The 22,434-nt window shown below is 40.5% G+C and overlaps 1 protein-coding gene across 4 annotated transcripts in view; it reads left to right on the top strand.

Annotated features, from left to right (window-relative positions):
* Positions 1-2,885: 2,885 nt before the first annotated feature.
* The window catches only part of GOLM1 (golgi membrane protein 1), a 74,739-nt gene continuing 55,190 nt past the window's right edge, over positions 2,886-22,434 (top strand). For 2 of the 4 annotated variants that reach the window (XM_081279401.1, XM_081279399.1), the window contains exons 1-4: positions 2,886-3,274; positions 7,195-7,303; positions 16,356-16,505; positions 18,056-18,235. In XM_081279401.1, coding sequence (XP_081135527.1) covers positions 7,298-7,303; positions 16,356-16,505; positions 18,056-18,235 — 336 coding nt within the window. In that variant the 5' untranslated portion in view covers positions 2,886-3,274; positions 7,195-7,297. Of the gene's footprint in view, positions 3,275-4,905; positions 5,004-7,194; positions 7,304-16,355; positions 16,506-18,055; positions 18,236-22,434 lie in introns of those variants that run through there. The other 2 variants (XM_081279400.1, XM_081279402.1) reach the window with 2 other exon arrangements.

Genomic DNA, 22,434 nt, shown 5'->3' with positions numbered 1-22,434 from the left:
TCCTCCCTAGAGCTTAAAAAGGAACATAGCTTTTCCAACACCTTGATTTTATTTTAACACAGTGAGACCTCTGACCTACAAAATTTGTGCTGTTTTAAGATATTAGGTTTGTGATAATGTGTTATGGCAGCAATAGAAAACTAACATAAGGTCTACCCCTTGACCAGGGAAGGACATTGCATTAAATGAATGTCCTACGAAGGCTGCAATCCTTGGATATCAGGGAGGCAGCTCTTGTGTGAAAATCAGGTGCCATTAACAAATGAGGGGAAAGGATGCTGAATAAGCAAAATGTGAATACCTATTGCAACCAAACACAACTGAGTTTTTAGGATCAGCAACTGATTAGGTTAAATATTTTGGGTGACATAACTTGAGAAAATAGAGGGAGTTTTATAAGGAATGTAAATCCAATGCTGAAACGCACACATACATGCGCTATATATATCTATTTAAAACTGTATTTTAAAAAATCCAAATATTGTCAAAAGAATCTGATGAAATTTTGTGAAAATGAGTGATTCTCCTTTGGTAAAGATAAAGCTAATTCAGCCAGCTGTCTTAGCACCTAGACATATGGACCTGTTCCATAATGTGTTTAAGAATCACTGACTAGGGCTGGGGATGTGGCTCAAGCTGTGGCGCGCTCGCCTGGCATGCGTGCGGCCCGGGTTCTATCCTCAACACCACATACCAACAAAGATGTTGTGTCTGCCGAGAACTAAAAAATAAATATTAAAAATTCTCTCTCCTCTCTCTCTCTCTCTCTCTCTCTCTCCTCTCTCACTCTCTCTTTAAAAAAAAAAGAATCACTGACTAATTAGTTGTTGATAAATGAGAGACGCTAATGGAGACCTACTTAGAAGCAAATGAGATGGAAGTTATGGTTCACCAGTTTAAGAATGTAAAACATACCAGGAGAGCTGAAAGGGGCAAAAAAGGGAATTTACCATACCTGTCCCAAAATCCTGAGTGTGATTACTTAAGGACACAAGAAGATCTGAGTGAGGTGATATAAGTAACTTTATCAGCAAAGCCAAAACTGATGTCCAACATGGACTCAGTTTTTCAAAGCTTGGTCTCATTGGGCAACAGCTTAACATGTACGGGTAACAAAAAATCTCACTTTGGAATAGAGTAGAACATTACCCTATAGGGGACATACATTGTCAGCTCTTCTCTTTATTTCCTTTCCTTTTGTTTCACTTATCTTTTTCATTGTTTCTTGTCCCTTATACTGCCACATCGATGTTCATAGCAGCACAATTCACAATTGCTAGACTGTGGAACCAACCCAGATGCCCTTCAATAGATGAATGGATTAAAAAAGTGGCATTTATACACCATGGAGTATTACGCAGCACTAAAAAATGACAAAATCATGGAATTTGCAGGGAAATGGATGGCACTAGAGCAGATTATGCTTAGTGAAGCTAGCCAATCCCTAAAAAACAAATACCAAATGTCTTCTTTGATATAATGACAGCAACTAAGAACAGAGCAGGGAGGAAGAGCAGGAAGAAAAGATTAACATTAAACAGAGACATGAGGTGGGAGGGAAAGGGAGAAAAAAGGGAAATTGCATGGAAATGGAGGGAGACCCTCATTGTCATACAAAATTACATATAAGAGGTTGTGAGGGGAATGGGATAATAAACAAGGAGGGAAATGAATTACAGTAAATGGGGTAGAGAGAGAAGATGGGAGGGGAGGGGAGGGGGGATAGTAGGGGATAGGAAAGGTAGCAGAATACAACAGTCACTAATATGGCAGTATGTAAAAATGTGGATGTGTAACCGATGCGATTCTGCAATCTGTATTTGGGGTAAAAATGGGAGTTCATAACCCACTTGATTCTAATGTATGAAATATGATATGTCAAGAGCTTTGTAATGTTGTGAACAACCAATAAAAAAAAATTTAGCCAAGAGGTTGGCTTATAAAGATATCTTTCCTGAAATTTAAGATACTCATGCTAAAGTGACAGTGAAGTACCTTGGTCACCTTTTTCAAGGCAAATCTTTGTTCTGATTAAATTTTATTTTAGCTGTGAGAAAATTCCCTTTGTGAGTTCGCGTTTTTCTTTTTGTTGTTGTTGCAGTGCTGGGATCCAATATAGGGCTTCATGGATGCAAGGCAAGCACTTTACCACTGAAGAACTATATGTAGTCCCAGACTGCTAGTTTTTTTTTTGTTGTTGTTGTTTTTTTTTTTTTTTTTTTTTTTTTTTTTTTTTTTGTGGTTGGGATTTAAGAGAGGTGCAGAGGAAGGGGCTTCCTTTCTCAGACATCAGAGCTAGGAAAGCTTGAAAAGATAATAGAACTGTTCTATGTTTTGGCCATACTAAAAATATCTGGAAGGCTTAAAATCATTATTCAGTTTCACAATCCTGCAAGTGGGACCCTGGCATCTGAACGCTTTAAAAACTCCTCTCCAAATAATGGATGTCTAGCCAGTGCTGCCAGTTAAGAATCATTGCTTCAGAATTTTCTAGCATGATTACCTTGGAGGTCATTAGTTTTGTGGCATCCTCTCTGGGAGGTATGGCCTCACAATGCCTCTCAAGCATCAGTACGTTTTAAGAATTACCTGAGGCGCTGTTTAAAAGTCAGATTCCCAGGCGTCATCCTTAGTCCTAGAAGATCACGCTCGCTGGCGCCTAGGAACTGAAGGTCACAGGGCAAGCCTGGTGGGGGAAACAAGACAATTTTTGGTGAGTATAGACCTCCTGAAACCTGTTTCTCGCTGATACCCCCGCCCCCCTTACATTGGGCAGTTTTGACCCAGACCAGAAAGGATGACCAGAGTGTGGCAGGTGTGTGGCGCTGGGCGTGGTTGGCCTTACGTTCGAGAACCTTCCCGGGGAGGTGGGTATAGCCCAGGGACTTTTTCTCTTCCGCCGCCTCCCGGCTCCACACGGTCCTCAGAGGCCTGCAGCAGGGGGAGGGGGTGTGCCACAGGTTTTCTGGCTCCCGCGGAGGTGCGGGCACCGGCTGGGGTGCGCGCACCGTGGAGCCAAACATTCGCGCGCGGCCGGGCCTCCCCTCCTCTAGCTCCCGGCGCCGCCTCCGCCATCCGCGCCGCCAGCGCTGCCCGGGGGCGGGGACTCGCGCTGCGGAGGCCACAGACGCGGGCGGCGCTGGACGCGGAGGCGCGGGGCTCACTGCGCGGAGCGGGTCCGAGCGCGAGGTAGGCAGCGGTGGCGAAAACCGGCCCCGGCGGCCTTGGAGCTGGGCTGCAGAGCGCCAAGCGGTCACCGGAGAATAGGAAGGAGGTGAGTGGGTGGCGCGCGTCCCTGGCTTCCTGTGATCCCTCTCCTGTCCTCCTCAGCCCGGCACCTCCGAGACCTCGCGCGGGTCCCTGGAGACTCCCCCAGGCTCGCGCGGACGCTGCAGCCTTTTACCCGCTGCCCTCGTGGCTGGCGCCGCGTCTTCGCGCGCGGTCGCAGCCCGAGGCTACCCGGACCCTTTGGTTGGATCCCCAAGGTCGGGCGCGCGGCCCCCTGGCCCTTCGGTGAGGGCTGTGCGAGCTCCCCCATGAAGGCCAATTTCGGGCCACGCGGGGCCTTTCTTTTTGTTCTGAGCTTTGTCACGCGTGTCGGCATCCAAAATCAAAAGCATGCGGCGACCCCCAAGTCACACTCGTTCTAGTTCTGCTGCAAGATTTGCACGAGGGCCAAAGGGCTGGCCTCTCTTCCTCCCTCCACCCTAGGCGCGCTTGGGCGGCCGCCGGTGCCCACGTTGCCGCGGTCGAGACCTGGCAGGTGACCCGGAGTTTGGCTCCGGGTCCTCCCTTCACGCGGCTGGAGCCCAGCTGGAGCGGGTTCTCCGCTGATGCTCTGGGTTCTAACCCGTGCTTCCTACGTTTGCCAGGATGCAGGAGCCGCACAACTTTGTCGGCTGTAAAAGAGTCGCCAGAGGTTTTAAACACTATTTCACACCCTATTTAATATTTTTAGTGATTTTTTTTAAAAACCAAAGGAAAATTGGGAAAAAATTACCAATTTTGATAAATATTCTTTTCAGTAGAATTTAAGAATCATTATGTTTGGAGGGCCATGATGACCTAGCCATTTTCAGATGTCTCATCTCCATGTCTGCAAAACCAAACTTGTATGACTTTCATGGCAGGAGGTTTCCTTTGTCTGATTTGGGGTCTCTAGGCCTTATAATTATGAAAAAATTGAAGATCTTGGGTTGGATAAATAAGATGTATAACAGCCTGATAAAATATTTAGGAGTGTTAGAATGTCTCTGATTGCTGGCCACCAGATTAGCTCATATTTAGACAGTTTTGGTGTTTCTGAATTTGGGGGGCATGAGACCTGGGGAGCAATACAATGTCTTATCGTTAGTCCTTGTGGGTCTCTGAAAGCATTCCAGCTCTTTCTGCTTGTGTTACAAAACAAGTAAACTAAGCTCATGCTATTTAGGAAGAATGATTTTTAATTTCTTAGCAAGCAGAAACCATTAACTTGCTAAGACAGATTGTTTCTTAGGCCAGACCCTTTTTAAGGTGTTGATGGACAAAAATAAATTGAATTGTTAGGAAGTTTAAAACGTTTGCTTTTAAGACATATTTCATCCTGAGGAGAGGTTATCACATTTTTCAAAATTGGCTTTGCACAAAAATGAAAGAAATGAGAGGAAAGGAGTATGGTGAAGGTGGGGTGGTCAAGTTGCCAATGACCTGGCCATTAGGAGCTAAAGCCTTCTCATTGCTGGCTACATTTAGAAATGGAAATGGAAACGTTCTTCATTTTCTTTTTCTTTCCTTTTTTTTTTTTTTTTTTTTTTTGAGGGATGGAACAGAAACAGCAGTGAGGATGTAAGGACCCTGACAGGCAACCTGCAGTAGCCCTTTGTTTATAAGGCCACCTTCCCCAGCAGGAGGGGATTGCTGTCTTGTCTTGGGAAAGAACCTGGAAGAGATGCCTCTGTGTGGATGAGGTGGAAGGATGGAGAAGCCCTTTAGCAGGTCCTGTTGAGCACTGTTACTAAAAGGTAGCTTTAAGACAGCCTGGTTCTAGAAGACCAGTTCTGATTCTCAAGAGTCCTGGGGTGGCCAGAAGGTGGTTGAGAGTTCTGTCCCTTTGACTTTAATTCTGTTTCATTATTATTTTTTCTTAAAAACATTTCTTTTTTTGTTAAAAAGAAGAAGGAAAAAAACTAGAAAATTTGTCTCACCATCTGCAGAAAAGTAGGAATGGTCTTAATATGTTTATGCTCTTACCTTAGAAAAGTGAGTGATATTTCACTTGCACTCCGTTTCACCACAAAAATTCATTGAAGATTATTGTCATTTTTTTTTCAGACTTTTCAAGTTACTGATGAAACTAGGTTAAAAGAGAGACTTCGGAAATTTAAGAAGTATTTCCTAAATCCCCAAAGTCTCTTTGGCTTCATATATTAAAAATACATGTCATTTCAGATTTTTACATCTTGATCTTATTTTCCTTTAACACCCTAAAGGATTATATTAATAGAATGTCCCCTGTTAAGATATTGAAGATTAATTAGTTTCTGACAAAAATTTACATATATAAATATTATATGATTACTCTGGTTTATATTATAAATTGCTGTGGTTTCAAAAAAATTTTTTTGATCATTCTCATTGGTAAAAAAGCCTTTTTTAAAGCATTTCCCTGTATAGGTGATTGTTATTTATAAATTATATATATTTAGATATATATGCTAATTGTGCTTACATTGTATCTCGAAGCCCATATACACTTAAGGCTGGATTCATTGCCAGTGACAGTGGAGGTAAAACCTTATTTCGTATGTTTTCTCATAATCTTGAGTGTTTTGGGCCTGTTTCTCTTCAGATCTGATTACATCATCATGGTTGTTACTTTGAAATGTGGTTCATGCAAAACTGACTCAGTGTTAAGCATGTGTATTGTCAGCCATGTTGCCTTTAAGTATAACTTTAATTTGTGTTTTTATGGAAACCTTAAAAGCATCCTGTCCTTTCCAAAATTTTGATAATCCACCCACCTATCCCATTGTGCATGTGCCAACTAAAATAGTTGCTTTGTGCTGAAGGTGAAGGAAGGGAAGTAAGTGACCCTGTCCACCCGTGCCTGTACCTCAGGCACCTCGGTGTTTTTTTTGTTTTTATTTTTTTTTAAGATGTTGATTGACCTTTATTTTTATTCATTTATTTGTATGTGGTGCTGAGACTCTAACCCAGTGCCTCACACATGCCAGGCACCGCTCTACCACTGAGCCATAACCCCAGGTCCCACCTCAGTGGTTTTTGACAGGTAATCCTCTGACAGAGGGACACAGTGAGGATGCAGTGTTAGTTTCTGCTTACATTACTACTAGTGATATTTTATGGTGGTAAATATTTACTACTAATATGATGCAGTATGGCATAAAATAATTTGTGTACATGATACATACAGCATTGCATGTCATACTTGTATAGTGAAATGTAGTTTCCTTTTTTATTTTTTAAATGCATGACAACAGTGGAATGCATTACAATCCTTATTACACATATAATATCCTTATTACACAGCATAATTTTTCATATCTCAGTTTGTATATAAGGTATGTTGACACCAAATTCAAATCTTCATACATGTATTTTGTATAATGATAACCATCACATTCCACCATCCTTGCTAATCCCTTTTCCTCCCACCCGTCTTCCCTGTCTAGAAATAATCTTCCTCCCATGCTCTCCTTCCCTACCCCACTTTGAGTCACCCCCCTTATATCAGAGAAAACATTCAGCATTTGTTTTTTGGGGATTGGCTAACTTCACTTAGCATTATCTTCTCTAATGCCATCCATTTACCTGAAAATGCCATGATTTTGTTCTTTTTTAGTGCTGAGTAATATTCCATTGTGTATAAATGCCACATTTTTTTTTTTTATCCATTCATTCACTAAGGGACATCTAGGTTGGCTCCACAGTTCAGCCTTGTGAATTGTGCTGCTATAAACATTGATGTGGCTGTGTCCCTGTAGTATGCTGTTTTTAGGTCCTTTGGGTATAGTCCAAGAAGAGGAATAGCTGGGTCAAATGGTGGTTCCATTCCCAGCTTTCCAAGGAATCTCCATACTGCTTTCCAAATTGACTGCCCCAATTTGAAGTCCCACCAGCAATGTATGAGTGTACCTTTTTCCTCACATCCTCGCCAACACTTATATAATTTCTAGGATTTTTCCTCTCTAGCATCTTCTCTGCCCTCTGGGATGCGGATGCCGTGCCAGTATACAGTGGTCTCTCACTTCAGCCTCAAATTGTAATTTTCTTATTGCATCCTCAGAAGAACCTCATGAGGGTAGGTATAATTGATCTTCCACCTTTTTTTTTTTTAACGGAGACTGAAAGGTCAAGTAATACCACAGCAGGCCCTTGTAGTTGAGCCTTTACTTGATGGTAAATGCTTTCTTTGATGTTTTCATTTAATTTTCACATTTAATTTTACCCTTACAGATAAGCCAAGAGATTTGGAAATGAGTAATTGCCCCATGTCACCCAGTTAGAAATGTTGCCTGCTCAAGGCAGGGTCCTGGGTCTTTGTGTTCCTTGAGGGTACAGATTTTTTTCACTTTAAAATCATAATTCAAGTGGGTTTGAATGAGATCAGTTTTTCCTATTTCTTATGGTATACATATGGTACTAATGTTTTTGTTTTTGTTATAATAAATGAAGAAGCTGTAAAATACTATGGGAATGCTAGAAATACAGCTTCAAGACTTGCTAATGTTACAATTTTCTATCTTCCTTACATCTTAATTTTTTTTCATTGTTCCTTTTGGTTTTTATATTTAGAAAAAAAGCTGATTGAGGGGAAAAAAAGAGATTGAATAGGAAAACATCATTCTTTCTCTTTCCCACTCTCTCTTTGTACAACTTGTATGCACCCTTCCTTAGATATGCATTCTATATATGGAAAAATATATTCACATACAGTATGTGTTTTTAAAAATTTATCAACAGGGCAGTGCTCAGTAGTAGAGTGCTTGCTTAGCATGTGCAAGGCCCCAGGTTCCATCCCCAGTACTGCAAAAAAACAAACAAACAAACAAACAACTTGGGGCGGGGGGCATGGTTTTTTACATATCATTTTGCAACTTTTTTTTACTCCAAACATTTTTTGGGGAGGAAGAGGGAGCATTGGGGATTGAACTCAGGGGTTCTCCACCACTGAGCTACTACATCCCCAGCTCTCTTTATTTTTTATTTTGAGATAAGTGTCTCACTAAGTTGTTGAGGGCTAGCCTTGAACTTGCCGTCCTCCTGTCTCAGCCTGTAAGAATACTGGGGTTACAGGTGTGTGCCACAGCACCAGGATTCACAATAACAAACTTTGAAAGCTTAAACCATTTTTTTTATTGCCATCCTTCTGTGGGTTGATGGGTTCAACCAGGTGGTTCTCCATATGATGTTGGCCAGGACTGCAGTCATTTGGGGATTCAGTTTGGGGAGCTAGGATTTTGATGGCTCATTCGCTCTTACCAGTTTGTATTGTCCTTGCTGAATTCTTAGAATGGACAGAATTTTAATACACTAACGATCAGTTGATTTAGACAGTATATTTAAAACTACAATTCTCTAATTAGTGTTGTCAGAATTGGAGGTTTCTAGCCCATTATTCCTTGCTCTCTGTCATTGATTTTGGGGCAGTAGACAGATTATTCCTTGTCTTCTCCCCATTCTTTCTGTCTCAGTTGGGAGAGTCCTCAGAGAAGCTGTGCTGCTGAGGACCCAGCTGTCTTTTCATTCTGATAGTTTTGAACAGATAGCTTTGTCCACACCTCACAGCAGCTTTGATTCAAATGCTCAAAGGGAGAAGAACCTTAGACTAGGAAGTTGCTTTAAATGGAGTCCAATTTAGGTTACTCTTATCAGAGAAATAAAAAGAAACCTTGTTTCTATAGAGCAGACAGTATAGATAAGATTTAGGGAAAAAGTTGTTGCTGCCTCTCTACGGATGGAAGGTGGGAGGCAGTAATGGAAGAAACCCAAAAGGCCAAAGAAGAGCTGGGAAAACAAACAAAAACTCAACGCCTAAATGGTAGGGAAATGCAAATATTTCTCCAAAGATAAACACTATACCTTCTCTGTCATACCTTTCTGTTTAAACATAGTCAAGTGCAGTAGACAAGTGTGGCTGGAAAGATTTGTCCAGAGTGAACAAGAGAACAGGGAGTGGGCCTTAATCTTTCATCAGCATTGTCTTCATCTGTTGTCACCACTGCCCCACCTCCTCCCTCTGATTTGGTAGATCCGAGTGGGGCCAGATAATTTATTTTGTTTTCCCTCCCTCTCTTTTTTTCTACCTTCCTTCCTTCTTGATTTCCTCCTCCTCCTCCTCTTCTTCTTTTTAGAGCTTTATGGTTATACATAGTAGTTGGTGTCATCCCAATAAATTCATGAAAATTTGCATTTATAACAAATTCCAAGGTAATGCTGATGCTGCTGACCCGGGAACCACACTTTGAGAACCATTGAACTGTATTGGAGGAGAGCGCAACCCTTTTCTGTAAAGGATCAGATAACATTTTAGGTTTTACAGGCCACATGCTGTTACAAGTGCTCAACTCCTGTTTTAACCCAGTAGCCATAGACAATATTCAGATAAGCTGTGTGTTAGCTTTCTGTCGGTGTTACAAAATTCCTGAGGAAGTCAATTTAAAGGAAGAAAGATTTATTTTGGCTCATTGTTTCAGAGGTTTCAGTCCATGGTTGGTTGGCCCTGTTAAGTTGGTGCAGATGTAAGGATGATCGTCATGAGGTAGAGCAGAGCTACTCACCTCATGGTGGAGGGGACAGAGACATCCCCTAACAATATACTATAACAACTATTTCGATACCATTTACATTGTATTGTTTATTATAAGTAGTTCAGATATGATTTGAGGAGTAAGGTATGTATAACATATGTGCAAATACTATCCCCACTTATATAAGGGACTTGATCATCTTTAGATTTTGGTATCCACAGAGGGTCTTGGAATAAGGGACAAGTGAATAAGTAAACAGGCATGTTGTGTTTTTGTAAAACATTATTTATGAACACAGGTTTTAACTATGTAATTTTCACCTGTCATGACATTGTTATTTGAACTTTTTTCAATCATTAAAAAAAGTAGCAACTTGGGGTTGGGGATGTGACTCAGTGGTAGAGCACTTGCCTAGCAAGTGTGAGGCCCTGGGTTCAATCCTCAGCACCACATTAAAAATAAATAAAATAAAGGTATGGTGACCAACTACAACTAAAAAATAAATATTAAAAAAAAAGTAGCAACTGTTCTTAGCTCATGGGTGGCTGGCAGGATTTGACCCTTGGGCTGCAGCTTGGGACTCCTGAACTAAAGGGAAGATTTGGAAGTACCTGCTGTGATGTGCTCTTGGAGACCAGGTGTGGAGACCTTTCTTCAGAAAACTCCCAAGTGCTGGATAAAAAAAGAAGGACTTTGGTTATTTTATTCATTTTTACTCATCCACCTCACTTTTTGTCATTTCCACCATCTAATACTAAATATCATTCTCATTTTTAAAGTTTTAATTTCTAGAAACTGTCAGCTTCCAGAGTTGGTGAAAACACGGTGTTTATAATTGGGATTGAGGAAGTGAGAGGAGGGGATTCCATGTTCTTCCTGGTAAATTTGTAAAGCGGCTTTAACAAGGACTGTGGACTTGATCATTTAGTCCTCATTATGTAGAGGAGGAGTTGACAAACATTTCTTAAATGGCCAGAAGATAAATGTTTAAACCTCACAATAAATAATGACCCTATACACAATAAATAATGACCCATACACTGTTTTAACTGTCCAGTCTGCCTTGTAGCTGGAAAGTGGCTCTAGAGGATACTTAAAAGGATGGGGCTTGCTGTGTCAGTAAAACTTGATTTACAAAAAAATGCTGGGTATGACCAATGGGCAGTAGTTTGCAGACCCTTGTTTCAGAAATATTCTTGAAATGGGGTAGAGTGTTTAAAATCTGGTGGCCAGGTCCTTGCTGGGGCCCATGCACTCACTGCAGGGATTTCTGAACTTCCTGCTGGGGAATTCTGATTGTCCAGCTTGGGTGGGGCCATTCTTGAGAGAACAGATGGAGGTGTGGCCCTGACACTGTTTGGAGAAACTAGATTGTTTCTGGATTGGTGTTGGTTGGCCAAGCTCCTCTGATCTGATTGTTCATATACATATTTGGCTACATGATTAAAAACAACGTATGAAAAGGAGGTTGTTAAAAGTATTTAAGAGGTCTGGGGGCTCATGCATTTGACAAGTTGTCCATTTTCATTTGCTTTTCCTTTTTAAAAGTTATTAGTGGCCTCTGTTTATTCTCTCTGACTTTCTTGCTGAAAATGGAACCCAGAGCCTCATATACATGCTCTACCACTAAACTGCATGCCCAGCCCCTTTCTGTTCTCTTATAAAAACTTTTTTTGTTTTATGGGCAAACAAGGTTGAATTTTTAAATTCAAGCCAGTAGGTGAGGCTCCATAGTTTTTTTTTTCATGGCCTTTTTTTTTCTTTTTAATTTATCAAGGGGTTTCACAGAGGTTAACTGATTTGATTTAGGTTCATGATTTTTTTAGTATGTCAGATGCACATAATCAAACAGTAGATAAAACACATTCTGAAGCCTAAATTAAGAAGAGTATATTAATGTGTTTGTTTGATGTGGTGTATCTCCTACTGCCTTCTGTTGCATTCCCAGTTCACATGAATTCTGAAGTTGGGGATAGGAAAGTGTTTGAAGAATCTGGCCATCTTAAACTCTGGCTCTGAGTTATTGATCTCAGTCTTCATAGTCTTGTCACTTCTCTCCAGATCGGTCCCTTGTCATTCAGCTGCAGTGGTTTCCATACCCCTGGAGGCCAATGATGAAGGGCCTTGCAGGTCTGAAGGCTCAGTGTTTGCTTTTCTTTCCTCCTGGCTGTCTTCTTACTCTGGCAGCATTTGCTCCCGCTGGGAGCTGAGGGTACTTCTGACTTTGCTGTCTGTACAGCTTCCTGGGCAGCCAAGACCTGGGTCATAGTGAGGGGCTTCCTTTTTGTAAGTTGTAGTCTGAGATGTCTGCCACCATGGCAGCATCCATGATTCAGCTCCGGGCAATGGCCATCAGCCATGTTTCAGTGCACAGCAGAGCCAACAGGAGGAGAGCAGATGGTGGTGTACAGTAAGGTAGAATGGTTGTAGAAAGAATACATTCACCACCTTTTCCTCATAAAGTAGGAAAGATGGAATCCAGAAGTGGTCTGTTACTCATCTTTCCACCCCTAATAATAGTCAGCATTTATGGAGCAATTACTATGTTCCAGTTGTGGTTCTAGGCACTTTTCATATATTAACTCATTTGTCCTCATGATAACCCTGTAAGGTGATCAGTGAGGCCCAGGCAGTTCCTGTGGCTCCTGAGAGGTGGGGCTGGAGTCCATAGTGATATGTGCTTTCAGTTTGTTCTCTTAACATTACCCTGAGCTTTCTGGTGCTCACACCACACCTGACTCAGGGGAGTTGCTTAGTATTTTATTGACTGGTGAAGGAAGGAGATTATTAAAACAATCATCTGTATGTTTCCCTTGAAGTAAGAATCAAGTCTTTTTTCTGCTTTCAGACTTACGGTACACCTACCTGCCAACTTTTATCTGCTGGAATAACACCAGGTCTTGCAAGGGTCCCATCTGAAAATATATTCTTAGGGGAGTTAGTATATGACAATGATAGCTGTTCAAAGCACGAGATTAAAATTCAGTTATTCGGTGGGGGGGTTGCTAGCCATTAGAGGGAGAGAGAAGCTGTACTCACTGTATTTCTTTACTCCTTACATCAGAAAGGATTTCCAAATGGATGAACAATTTTATTTATTTTTTTGTAATGGCAATTTAATTAATTAATTGATTATTTTTCATGCAGCTGGGTACGTGCAGTGGCACATGCCTTAATCCCATCGGCCCCGAGAGGCAGAGATAGGAGGATCATGAATTCAAAGCCCACCTCAGCAAAAGCGAGGTGCTAAGCAACTCAGTGAGACCCTGTCTCTAAATAAAATACAAAATAGGGCTGGGGATGTGGCTCAGTGTTTGAGTGCTCCTGAGTTCAATTTCCAATATCCCCCCCCCCAAAATAAATAAATAAATATATATGTATATGTGTATATATATATATACATATATATATGTATATGTATATATATATATATATGTATATATATATATATATTTTTTTTTTTTGAAGTGCTGGGGATTGGACCCAGGGCCTCTTGCATGTTAGGCAAGTGCTGTACCACTGAGCTACACACCCAGCCCTGGATGAATAAGTGTAAACATGAAACTGTACATAGTCAGCCCACTACATCTTCAGGTCCTGCGTCAGAGGATTCAATCAACTGCTGATCAGAAAATATTTGAAAAAAAGTATGTCCCATGAAATGTGTGACTGCTCACAGGAGGGGAGAAGGGTAAAGATTATAAGTAGTTTCAAATGTGTTTTCATCAGACCTTGGTTTGATCAGGTCAGATATTGTTGCTGGAAGAGTTTTTTTGTTTGTTTGTTTTGTTTTGTTTTATTTTAATCTCCTTGGGTTTTTTGGATTTTGGAATTGTAGATAAGGGATTATACATCTAGATAAGAGTTTGTAAACACAGATGGATGTTTAAGGGTATTCATGGCAGTCTAGGTTGAAATAAGCCTGGAAAACCATGACTGCCCCTCTGTAGGAGATTGGTTAATGGTCCTGATACACAATCGTGCTATATTTAACTCTTTAAAAAGAATGGAGCAAATGGTGTGATCTTGTTTGGACTAAAAATACATTGATGCTTTTATGTGCATCAAGTTACTTCTAGAGTGACATCTAGATCAGTGGCTGTATATTTAAAGCCCCCGGAGAGATAAAATAATAATACCTGGGCCTCAGCTTAACCCCATTGCATTAGGAATGCAGGGATGAGCCCCAGAACTGCTATCTTAAGGTACTCCAGGTGATTTTGATATCCTTGAGATTTGAGGACCACTGGTCTAGAAGGATAAAACATTAGAAAATACTTTGAAGTGGGAGGTGGGAGATGTAATTTTGTGCAGTACTATATAAAGTAATCCCCTCTCCTATTTGTATTACTAGTATTTTTTAAACTATTATGAAGAGAAAAAAAGCAAAGGACTCTTGTATGATTCACATCTGCTATTATAGGCAAAGACATTTTTAGCAGGCCTATACTCATCTAGAAATTTGATATTTCTGAGCATTACTCTCTTTTACTTATATACAGTGTTTGCTGATGTCAGTTGATAACTGGGTTAAGAACCCAAAATACCAGAAGTGGATGAAAATGGCCTGAGTGGGCACTGGGCTCAGGCATCAGTCTTTCATGGTCATGCTGAGGCACTTTATTATAAATGATTCAGCTAGATTGCTTATCCTTCCCACCAGGCTCCCACCCTAGTAGCTAAGCTAATTAAGAAAGAAGTTGCCTTTTTCTTTTTTTCGATGGTTTAGCTGATATATTTGACTACATGGAAAATAATATTGATAGGTAAAAGTGATGATAGAGCCATAAGAAATAAGTAAGTTTTTATAAACAAGGCTTTCAATGAGGAAAAACAAAAAGGTTGTAAAAGAAATGATTTGTATTTATAGTATACTACTTGGCTTTTCTATGAACTATTTATTTTGTATAATAATGGAAGTATTGACTTGATTTAGCTAAAAGTTCTGTCATTGTGCTGGGAAGATGGGGAGATGATATGAGAGAATTAAATACTTGGTCTGTCAAGATGAGAAGACAGTGACCAAAACAAAAGTCAGTTTATGTACAGAAACTTAAAATATACTCAGAAGCATATTATTTAGAAATATGGAGCAGTACATCAAAAGAAACTCGAGACTTGACAGTGATGGCCTTTGGGTCATACAAATAGAATGGGCAAGTGTGTGGCAAAGGCTCATTGTCTCATAACCTTTTTTAAATTTTATTTTTATTAGAGCTTTATAATTAGGCATAGTAGTTGGTTCATTTTGACAAAATCATATATATGAGGAATTTGATTTCAGTCCCCATTTGCCCCTTCCTCCCCTTTTCCTCCCCTATTCTCTTTCCTTTACTGATCTTCCTCTCACTCATTTATCTGTTTATCTTTGATTGGAACTTTCTATATAAAGGTGAAATTCTCTTTGGCACATTTGTATGTGCATGTAACATGATTCTGTTAGAGTCATTCAATTGTTCTTCCCTTTCCCATTTTTCCTCCTTCCCTCTCATCCTCCTACTCCACTGATTTTTTTCCTGTGTATTTATGATATCTGATCCTCCACTCTCCCCACATCTTCTTCCCCTATTTTGCTCTAGTTTCTACATATGAGAGAAAACATTTGATCTTGACTTTCTGAGTCTGGCTTATTTTACTTATATTCTCCAGTTCCATCCATGTACCCGCAAATGCCATTTTTTCATTTAAGAAGATGCCTTTTGATGGTACATTAGGACTGCCAGCTTACTGACAAGAGCTTTGTCTTGTAGCTTAGTCCCTGTTGGCCTCTTTCCCCCTCCTTCTTCCTCTTCTCCCTTTCCATCCTCCTCTGCCCCATCTTCCTTACAACATCTACCTCCTCCTGCCCCTTCTCCCTGTTTCTCTTCTTCTTTTTTCTCCTGTTTTCTTTCTCCTTTCTTTTTCGCTGCTTCTTTCCTCCTCCTTCTGTCCCTTCTGCCTCTTCTCCTCCTTACCCTTCCCTTTCTTGTTTCTTCCCCCCTTCCTCCTATCCATCTTTCTTTTTCTCTTTCTCCTCCTTCCTGCTTCTCCTTTCTTTGGCATAGAAGGGCCTCTATTCTCTGAGATCATTTATTGCAGTTATCAACTGACTTTATCACTCTGATAAAGTTCTGTTTTATCTGGCTCAGTAAAATTGGCGAATATCACCTTTCCTTGTTCTTGCTGACCTCTGCTCACATTCAGCCAGATCTGGTTTGGGGTTGAAGTCCATGAACAAAATTGCTAGAGCTCCTCTGTTGTGTTTTTGTGCACCTTATTTTTGCTAATACTGCTATGTGGCACATCACATATTAGTATCTCTATCAAAGGGTTAAAAAATACTTCTCTTATTAGGCATCAAGTAAAATTCTCTGTGTTGAATCCTGAGGTATGTATTCTTTCCAAGGTGAGATGGGTGTACTTCATATCTGCCATTTATAGAAATGATTGTGAAGACAGTTTCACATGTCAAGGAGCACATGCCAGTCTATGCTTCCTGACGAGATGGTTTCCCTGAGGGTGGCAAGGATCAGTGTTACCCACTTTGGGGATTGTAATACTAGAATAGAGGTTTGTTTACCTGTTTTTACTCTTGGGTGTTTCCTTTGTTTTTGTTTTTTGCAGCTTCTTAACCCCGGTTTTGAGATGATGGGATTGGGAAACGGGCGTCGCAGCATGAAGTCGCCGCCCCTTATTCTGGCTGCCCTGGTGGCCTGCATCATTGTCTTGGGCTTTAACTACTGGATTGCGAGCTCCCGCAGTGTGGACCTCCAGGTATTATGTCTGTTTATTTTTGTGGGTATGGATGCCATTGAGTATTTAACATTGTTGGGTGATGGTCCCAGGGGTTTGCTGTTAATTGTCACCCATGGTGCTCAGTGTACACTCCATGATAGGGGTTTTGGGCTCTACATCTGCTCCAGCCCAGCCCTGGAGCCGACTCTACTCCATTGCAGCTTTGGAAGGAGAGGACACCCTGTGATGGATTAGGATCACTGCCAAAGCCTCCCTCTGCTTTTCAATTGAGCATTTGGGTGGTTCTGGAAAGGCAGCCTGCTGAGGTTCATTGGCCACAGCCCATTTCCAGTCCTGGTGTCCACGTGGACATCAAAGAGTGATATTTGCAATATATTTGGATGATGAGTATAAGAAATGTGTTTTTAAAGGTGCCAATAATAACTTTAGATTTCCCGTGTCTTATGGCCATTCATGGGTTAGAACAATGCAGAGCAAGGACAGAGACTCTTTAATGAGGCTCCTCTGATCCGTCTTCTTCACTGGGCCTTGATCCTGACCCCATCCTCACCCTCGTCTTTGATCTGCCCAGCCCTGTTTTAGCAAAGAATCTGCTAGGTCATCTTATCACCCTGATAGCTGACCAAATTTCTCATCCCCCATCCTTGATGTCCAAGTCTTTGACCTGCCTTTAGCAAGAATCTTATTAAACCAGTTTAGTAAGAATACCCCTAACCTGTATGCTGCTTCTTAGTAATCATGCATCCTCTGAACCCTTCATTCTGCTCATTGGCTATAATCTCCAACCACTTTTGCTTTATTGAGAGTTGAACACAGTTTTTCTTTACACTATTATAAGTCACAATCTCTGTTGGAATAGTCATGAGTAAAGTTTTCCTGGTCATTTTAATATGTGTCAGAATAATTTTTATTTTTACACAAATTGTCTCTTTTTGTGCTCAAGTCCTACAAAGTTGGGATTTTGCTTTCCACATTTCACAGGTGGGCAGAGTAGAACACACAGAGATTAAGTACAAGTAGAACAGGGATTCTGACCACTGGGTTCTTGGCCATGGAACTCCATCCCAGCTGAGCAGTCACTGTTTTGTCCTCTCAAGCTAGGATTGTCCTCTTTATCTGCCCAGGATTACAGTCCTTGTAACTGAGCTTCCATGGCAGCCCCTGTTCTCTGGGCAGATGAGACCTTGGTTTCTGAGGTTGAAGAATTGAATCTGTTTTCAGACATTTTCTTATGTGCAGCTAACAGAGCACGTAACTCTCAATATTCATGCCCCACCTCGTGCCAGGTAATGCACAGAACACTCTGGGTTTTTACTACATTTATATCTCATAAGCCCCTGTGAGGGGTATAGTGATGGGTTTCCATTTTTCACTAGTAATGTGGGGGCTCAAAGAAGTGCATTCCTCTACTTAGAGCAGCATTTCTCCAGAAAATCCTCTTAAAGCACATAGCCTTAGGCACATATTCTGTATGTAAGGTGGGGTGCAGGGTTGGCTCCAGTGAGGTCTTTGAGAAAGCTGAGACAGTCTCCCAGACGGTACGACCTCACCCTTTGGTTTCCTTGTAGTCACGAATCCTGGAGCTGGAAGGCAGGGTCCGCAGGGCAGCTGCAGAGAGAGGTGCTGTGGAGTTGAAAAAGAATGAGTTCCAGGGAGAGCTGGAGAAGCAACGAGAGCAGCTCGACAAGATCCAGTCTAGCCACAACTTTCAGCTGGAGAGCGTCAACAAGTTATACCAAGATGAGAAGGTATGGCCTGCCTCATTGCCCTCATATTTCTCTTCCAAATGACAGTTTCTACCTTGGGTTAAGATTTATGTCATTATGTAGAGTGAACCTGTTGGTCAGGTTGGGCATCTCCTCCCCTTGACCCTCCATTCCCCACTGAGCTCATCTTTGCAGTGGTGATAAATGCAAGAAATGCAAAAGAATCTAGATGGCTTTGGGTTCTTCCTCTTACTGTCTTTTTTCTTATTTTCTACTCTGTTCCAGGTGCTTATATCTCACAGAGGAATAGTGTTTGAGTCTTCAAATATTTCACTGATATATTTAGATCTCTAAATACTAACAAAAAAAGTCGGGGCCAGGTGTGGCAGTGGCTTGGAAGGAGGATTGGAAGGCAGGCTGAAGCAGGAGGATTGCAAGTTCAAAGCCAGCCTCAGAAACTTATGAGACCCTAAGAAGCATAGTGAGACCCTGTCTCAAAATAAAAGGCTGGGGTTGGGGTTGTGGCTCGGTGGTAGAAGGCTTGCCTAGCATGTGTGAGGCACTGGGTTCGATTCTCAGCACCACAGATAAATAAATAAAATAAAGGTCCACTGATAACTAAAACATATTTTAAAATAAAAAAGGACTGGGAATGAGGCACAGTGGTTAAGCTCCCCTGGGATCAATCCTCAGTACTTTTTTTAAAAAAAAATAGTAGGGAACTCAGAGTGTTGGCTTTTAAGTTTAAAACAACAACAACAACAACTAGATTTTGCACAGATTAAAAAGGGGCTTCTGGTTAATTAAAATATCACTTTTTCTGAGGATTACATAATTGAACTTTCTTGTTATTAACTGGTATAATGGTATAAGTTACTACTGTCTTCTAAAGTACATCAAAGTCATGATTATTTGTTATCCAGAAGGCTTTGGCTCTTACTAATGCGTATGTCTCTCCCTGGGGAATGGTTGATTTATTAGAAGGAGGTTGTACCTCAAGATCCATTATCTCAGATGTGGACTTGGTTTTAGTATAAACTAGTGCCCAACACTTCACTAGAAAATGAATCATTTCTAAGGAGGGCTTCAGACTTTTCTTTCCTAACTGATTTAAAATGCAAGAAGTACTTTCCTTCACTTGTAGCATACTTTCACAGTTCACAAACTCATACATCTTCCAAGGGAATTGTTCCAGTTTCCATGTTATAATAAAGTGCTTCTTTATTTTTCTTTGCTGGAAGGTACTATTTGTGTTCCTGAAAGCCTCTTTGACTGAATATAATGGGGCCTGGATTTTTCTCACAGTGTTTATGTAGACAGTTTCCCTAAAGATGGGTTTCTTGGAGGAAATAAGAGTTTATTATGTCAAACTCAGAAACTGTAAAAAGATTTTTATTTGGGGGTCTTAGGGATTGGAGTTTGTGAGACACAGGTTCATATAGCTATGAATCAGTGTTCAGGGAAGTGGCTATATGGTTGTTGAATATTGAGGAGAAATGGGGGCTGTATGATAAAGAGATGAATTTATAAACAGGGTTGGAGGCATAACTAACTGGTAAAGTGTGTGCCTAGTGTGCTTGAGTTCAATCCCAGCACCAAAACAGTAAAAGCCTCTTCACGGGATGAAATGAAGGGAGATATCAGCCAGGTAGAAAACCAGGTGACTTTCCCTTGCTTCTTTTTTTTTATTTTTTATTTTTCATTTTGACACAGGGTCTCACCAAAATTGCTGAGGATCTAACTAAGTTGCTCAGGCTGGTCTAGAACTTGGGATCTTCCTGCCCTAGTCTCCTTAGTTGGCTGGGATTATAGGTCAGCTTCTCTTTGGTTTTTTAAGCTTCACTTTTAAAAAGGGAACACATGTGTATAAAAACTGAGAATCCATTGGAAAGGGAAATTTTAGTTAACAACAAACAATCCTAAGATCAGTATTGAAAAGCCAGAGGCCACAGTCAACAGAGTAAAAATTTTCAGTTAAAGGAGCATCAAATAGCTGTTTGAAAAGAGAGTCTGTTTTCATTGAGAGTTTTAAACTTTTAGGAAATGTAACATAAAGTTCTTTTTATTGTGGGAAGCAAGGATGGGTTCCTCATCACATCTTAGCCCCAGGAGGATTTTAGCTGTACTTTGGTGTGGTGGAGCTAGCTTCTGGGTCAGGAGACCAAGGTTGAATTTCCTTAGTCACATAATTTTAAGCAAGTCGCTTAATTTCTTTGGATCTGTTTTCTGAACTGTCAAGTGGAAATAATGACAGAATCTCCCATATAGGGTATCTGTGAGGATTCAGTAAGATATGACTTATAAACTGGGCTTGGTGGTGTAGACTTGGGGAGGCTAAGGCAAGAGGATGGCAAAATAAAATAAAAAGAGTTCCCATGTAGCTTAGTGGTAAGATGGCCCTGAGTTCAAACCCCAGTCCAACAAAGGAAAAAAAGATAATACTTCTGAAGGGTTTAGGAAGGTGCTTGACATGGAATAAAAACTCAAAAACTCACAGCTAGTATTATCATAGCTAATCCTACCAGCAGTGTTAGTTAGCAACACAAGAGCACTAGTAGTAGAAGAGCTAGCAGTAAACCACAGTGGCAATAGTGATAATGTTATTTTTTTATGAATTTTATCTTAGCCCGTTCAAGCTGCTATAATGAAAAGCCACAGACTGGGTGGCTATAAACAGCAGACATTCACTTTTCACAGCTCTGGAGGCTGGGATGTCAAAGATCATGACAGTCACTAATTTTGTGTCTTAAAGGCCTGTCCATGGCACCTTGTTTTTGTGTCCTCGCAGGGATGGAGGAGTCAAGGCAGCTCCATGAGGTTTGCTTTATAAGGACACTATCACATTCACGAGGGTGGAGCCCTCAGGACATAATTTCCTCCTAAAGGTCCTACCTCCTAATACCATTCTTTATTAGAATTTTCAAGAGTCATCTAATGGTCTAACACAAGTTAAGTATACAAAATGCTTGGGACCAGAAGTGGTTTGGGTTTTCAGATTTTTTGGCTATAAAGATACTGGGATACACACACATATATATATATATATATGGAAAGACTATAATTAAATTTTTAGCTATAAAGATATTGTGTGTATATATGTGTGTGTATGTGTGTGTGTGTGTGTGTGTGTATATATATCCATATATATCCATATCTCTCTCTCTCTCTCTCTCTTTATATCTCTCTCTCTCTCTCTCTCTCTCTATATATATATATATATATATATATATATATATATATATATATATATATATATTGGGGGCTGGGACCCAAGTCAAAAAGTGAAATTTATTTGTGCTTCATATGCTCCTGATAGTCTTAGCTTAAAGAAAATTTTATGTAATATTTTTAGTGCACATGTGTTTTGACTTGTCACATGAGGTCAGGTGTATAGTTTTCCAATTGAGACACCAAGTGGGTATGTAAAAAGATTCAGATTATGGAGCATTTCAGATTTTGGATTTTCAGATTAAGGTTGCTCAACCTGTAGTGATTGACAGCTATGGGAAGAGATGGAGTGCCAGGACCTGTGAATGAGGTTGGTTGGCAAACCCCTCAGGACCTTAAGATTTCCCATCTCATCAGTGTTCCTCACCTTGGGCAGTTACTGTTACTGTCTTGGGGTGGGCGTTATATCTCTCAAGTGAGATCAGACAAAAACTTTGAAAACCAAACATATCAGGGTAAACATGGTGAATGCTTTTTATGATGAAATTATTGCGTTGGGTCAGATTTATGTGATAGAATTTTCTGTGTTTATGGAAATGATCCTCATTTTGTGCTCTGCAGTACAGTAGCCAGTAGCTATATGAAGCTATTGAATACATAAAATGTGACTAGTAGAATTGAGGAGCGAATTTAATTTTAACTAATTTAAATAGCCAAATATGACTCAGCTTGCCTTGGCTGGCAGAGGTTTAGGGAAGCCCGATTTGCGGGGCTGGGGTTGTGGCTCAGCGGTATAGCGCTTGCCTTGTACATTCAAGATCCTGGGTTTGATCCTCAGCACCACATAAAAATAAATAAGTGAAATAAAGTTATTGTGTCCAACTACAACTTAAAAAAAATTTAAAAAAAAGAAGAAGTCTGATTTAGGTTCATATATATGGTGCTGTGTTTCTTGAAGGAGCAGCACAGGGTGAAACTGGGTCTCAGTGGGTTCTTTGTGTGAGAAATAGAAAGTTTGTTGGTCCATTTTCATAATATAGTATTTAGCTTTCATTGGATCCAATTATGACTAT

This window comes from Spermophilus citellus (assembly GCF_964194105.1).
Source record: "Spermophilus citellus genome assembly, chromosome: 2".
Taxonomy (NCBI): domain Eukaryota; kingdom Metazoa; phylum Chordata; class Mammalia; order Rodentia; family Sciuridae; genus Spermophilus; species Spermophilus citellus.
Note: the sequence above shows the minus strand (reverse complement) of the source record. Positions and strands in the feature narration are given on the sequence as shown.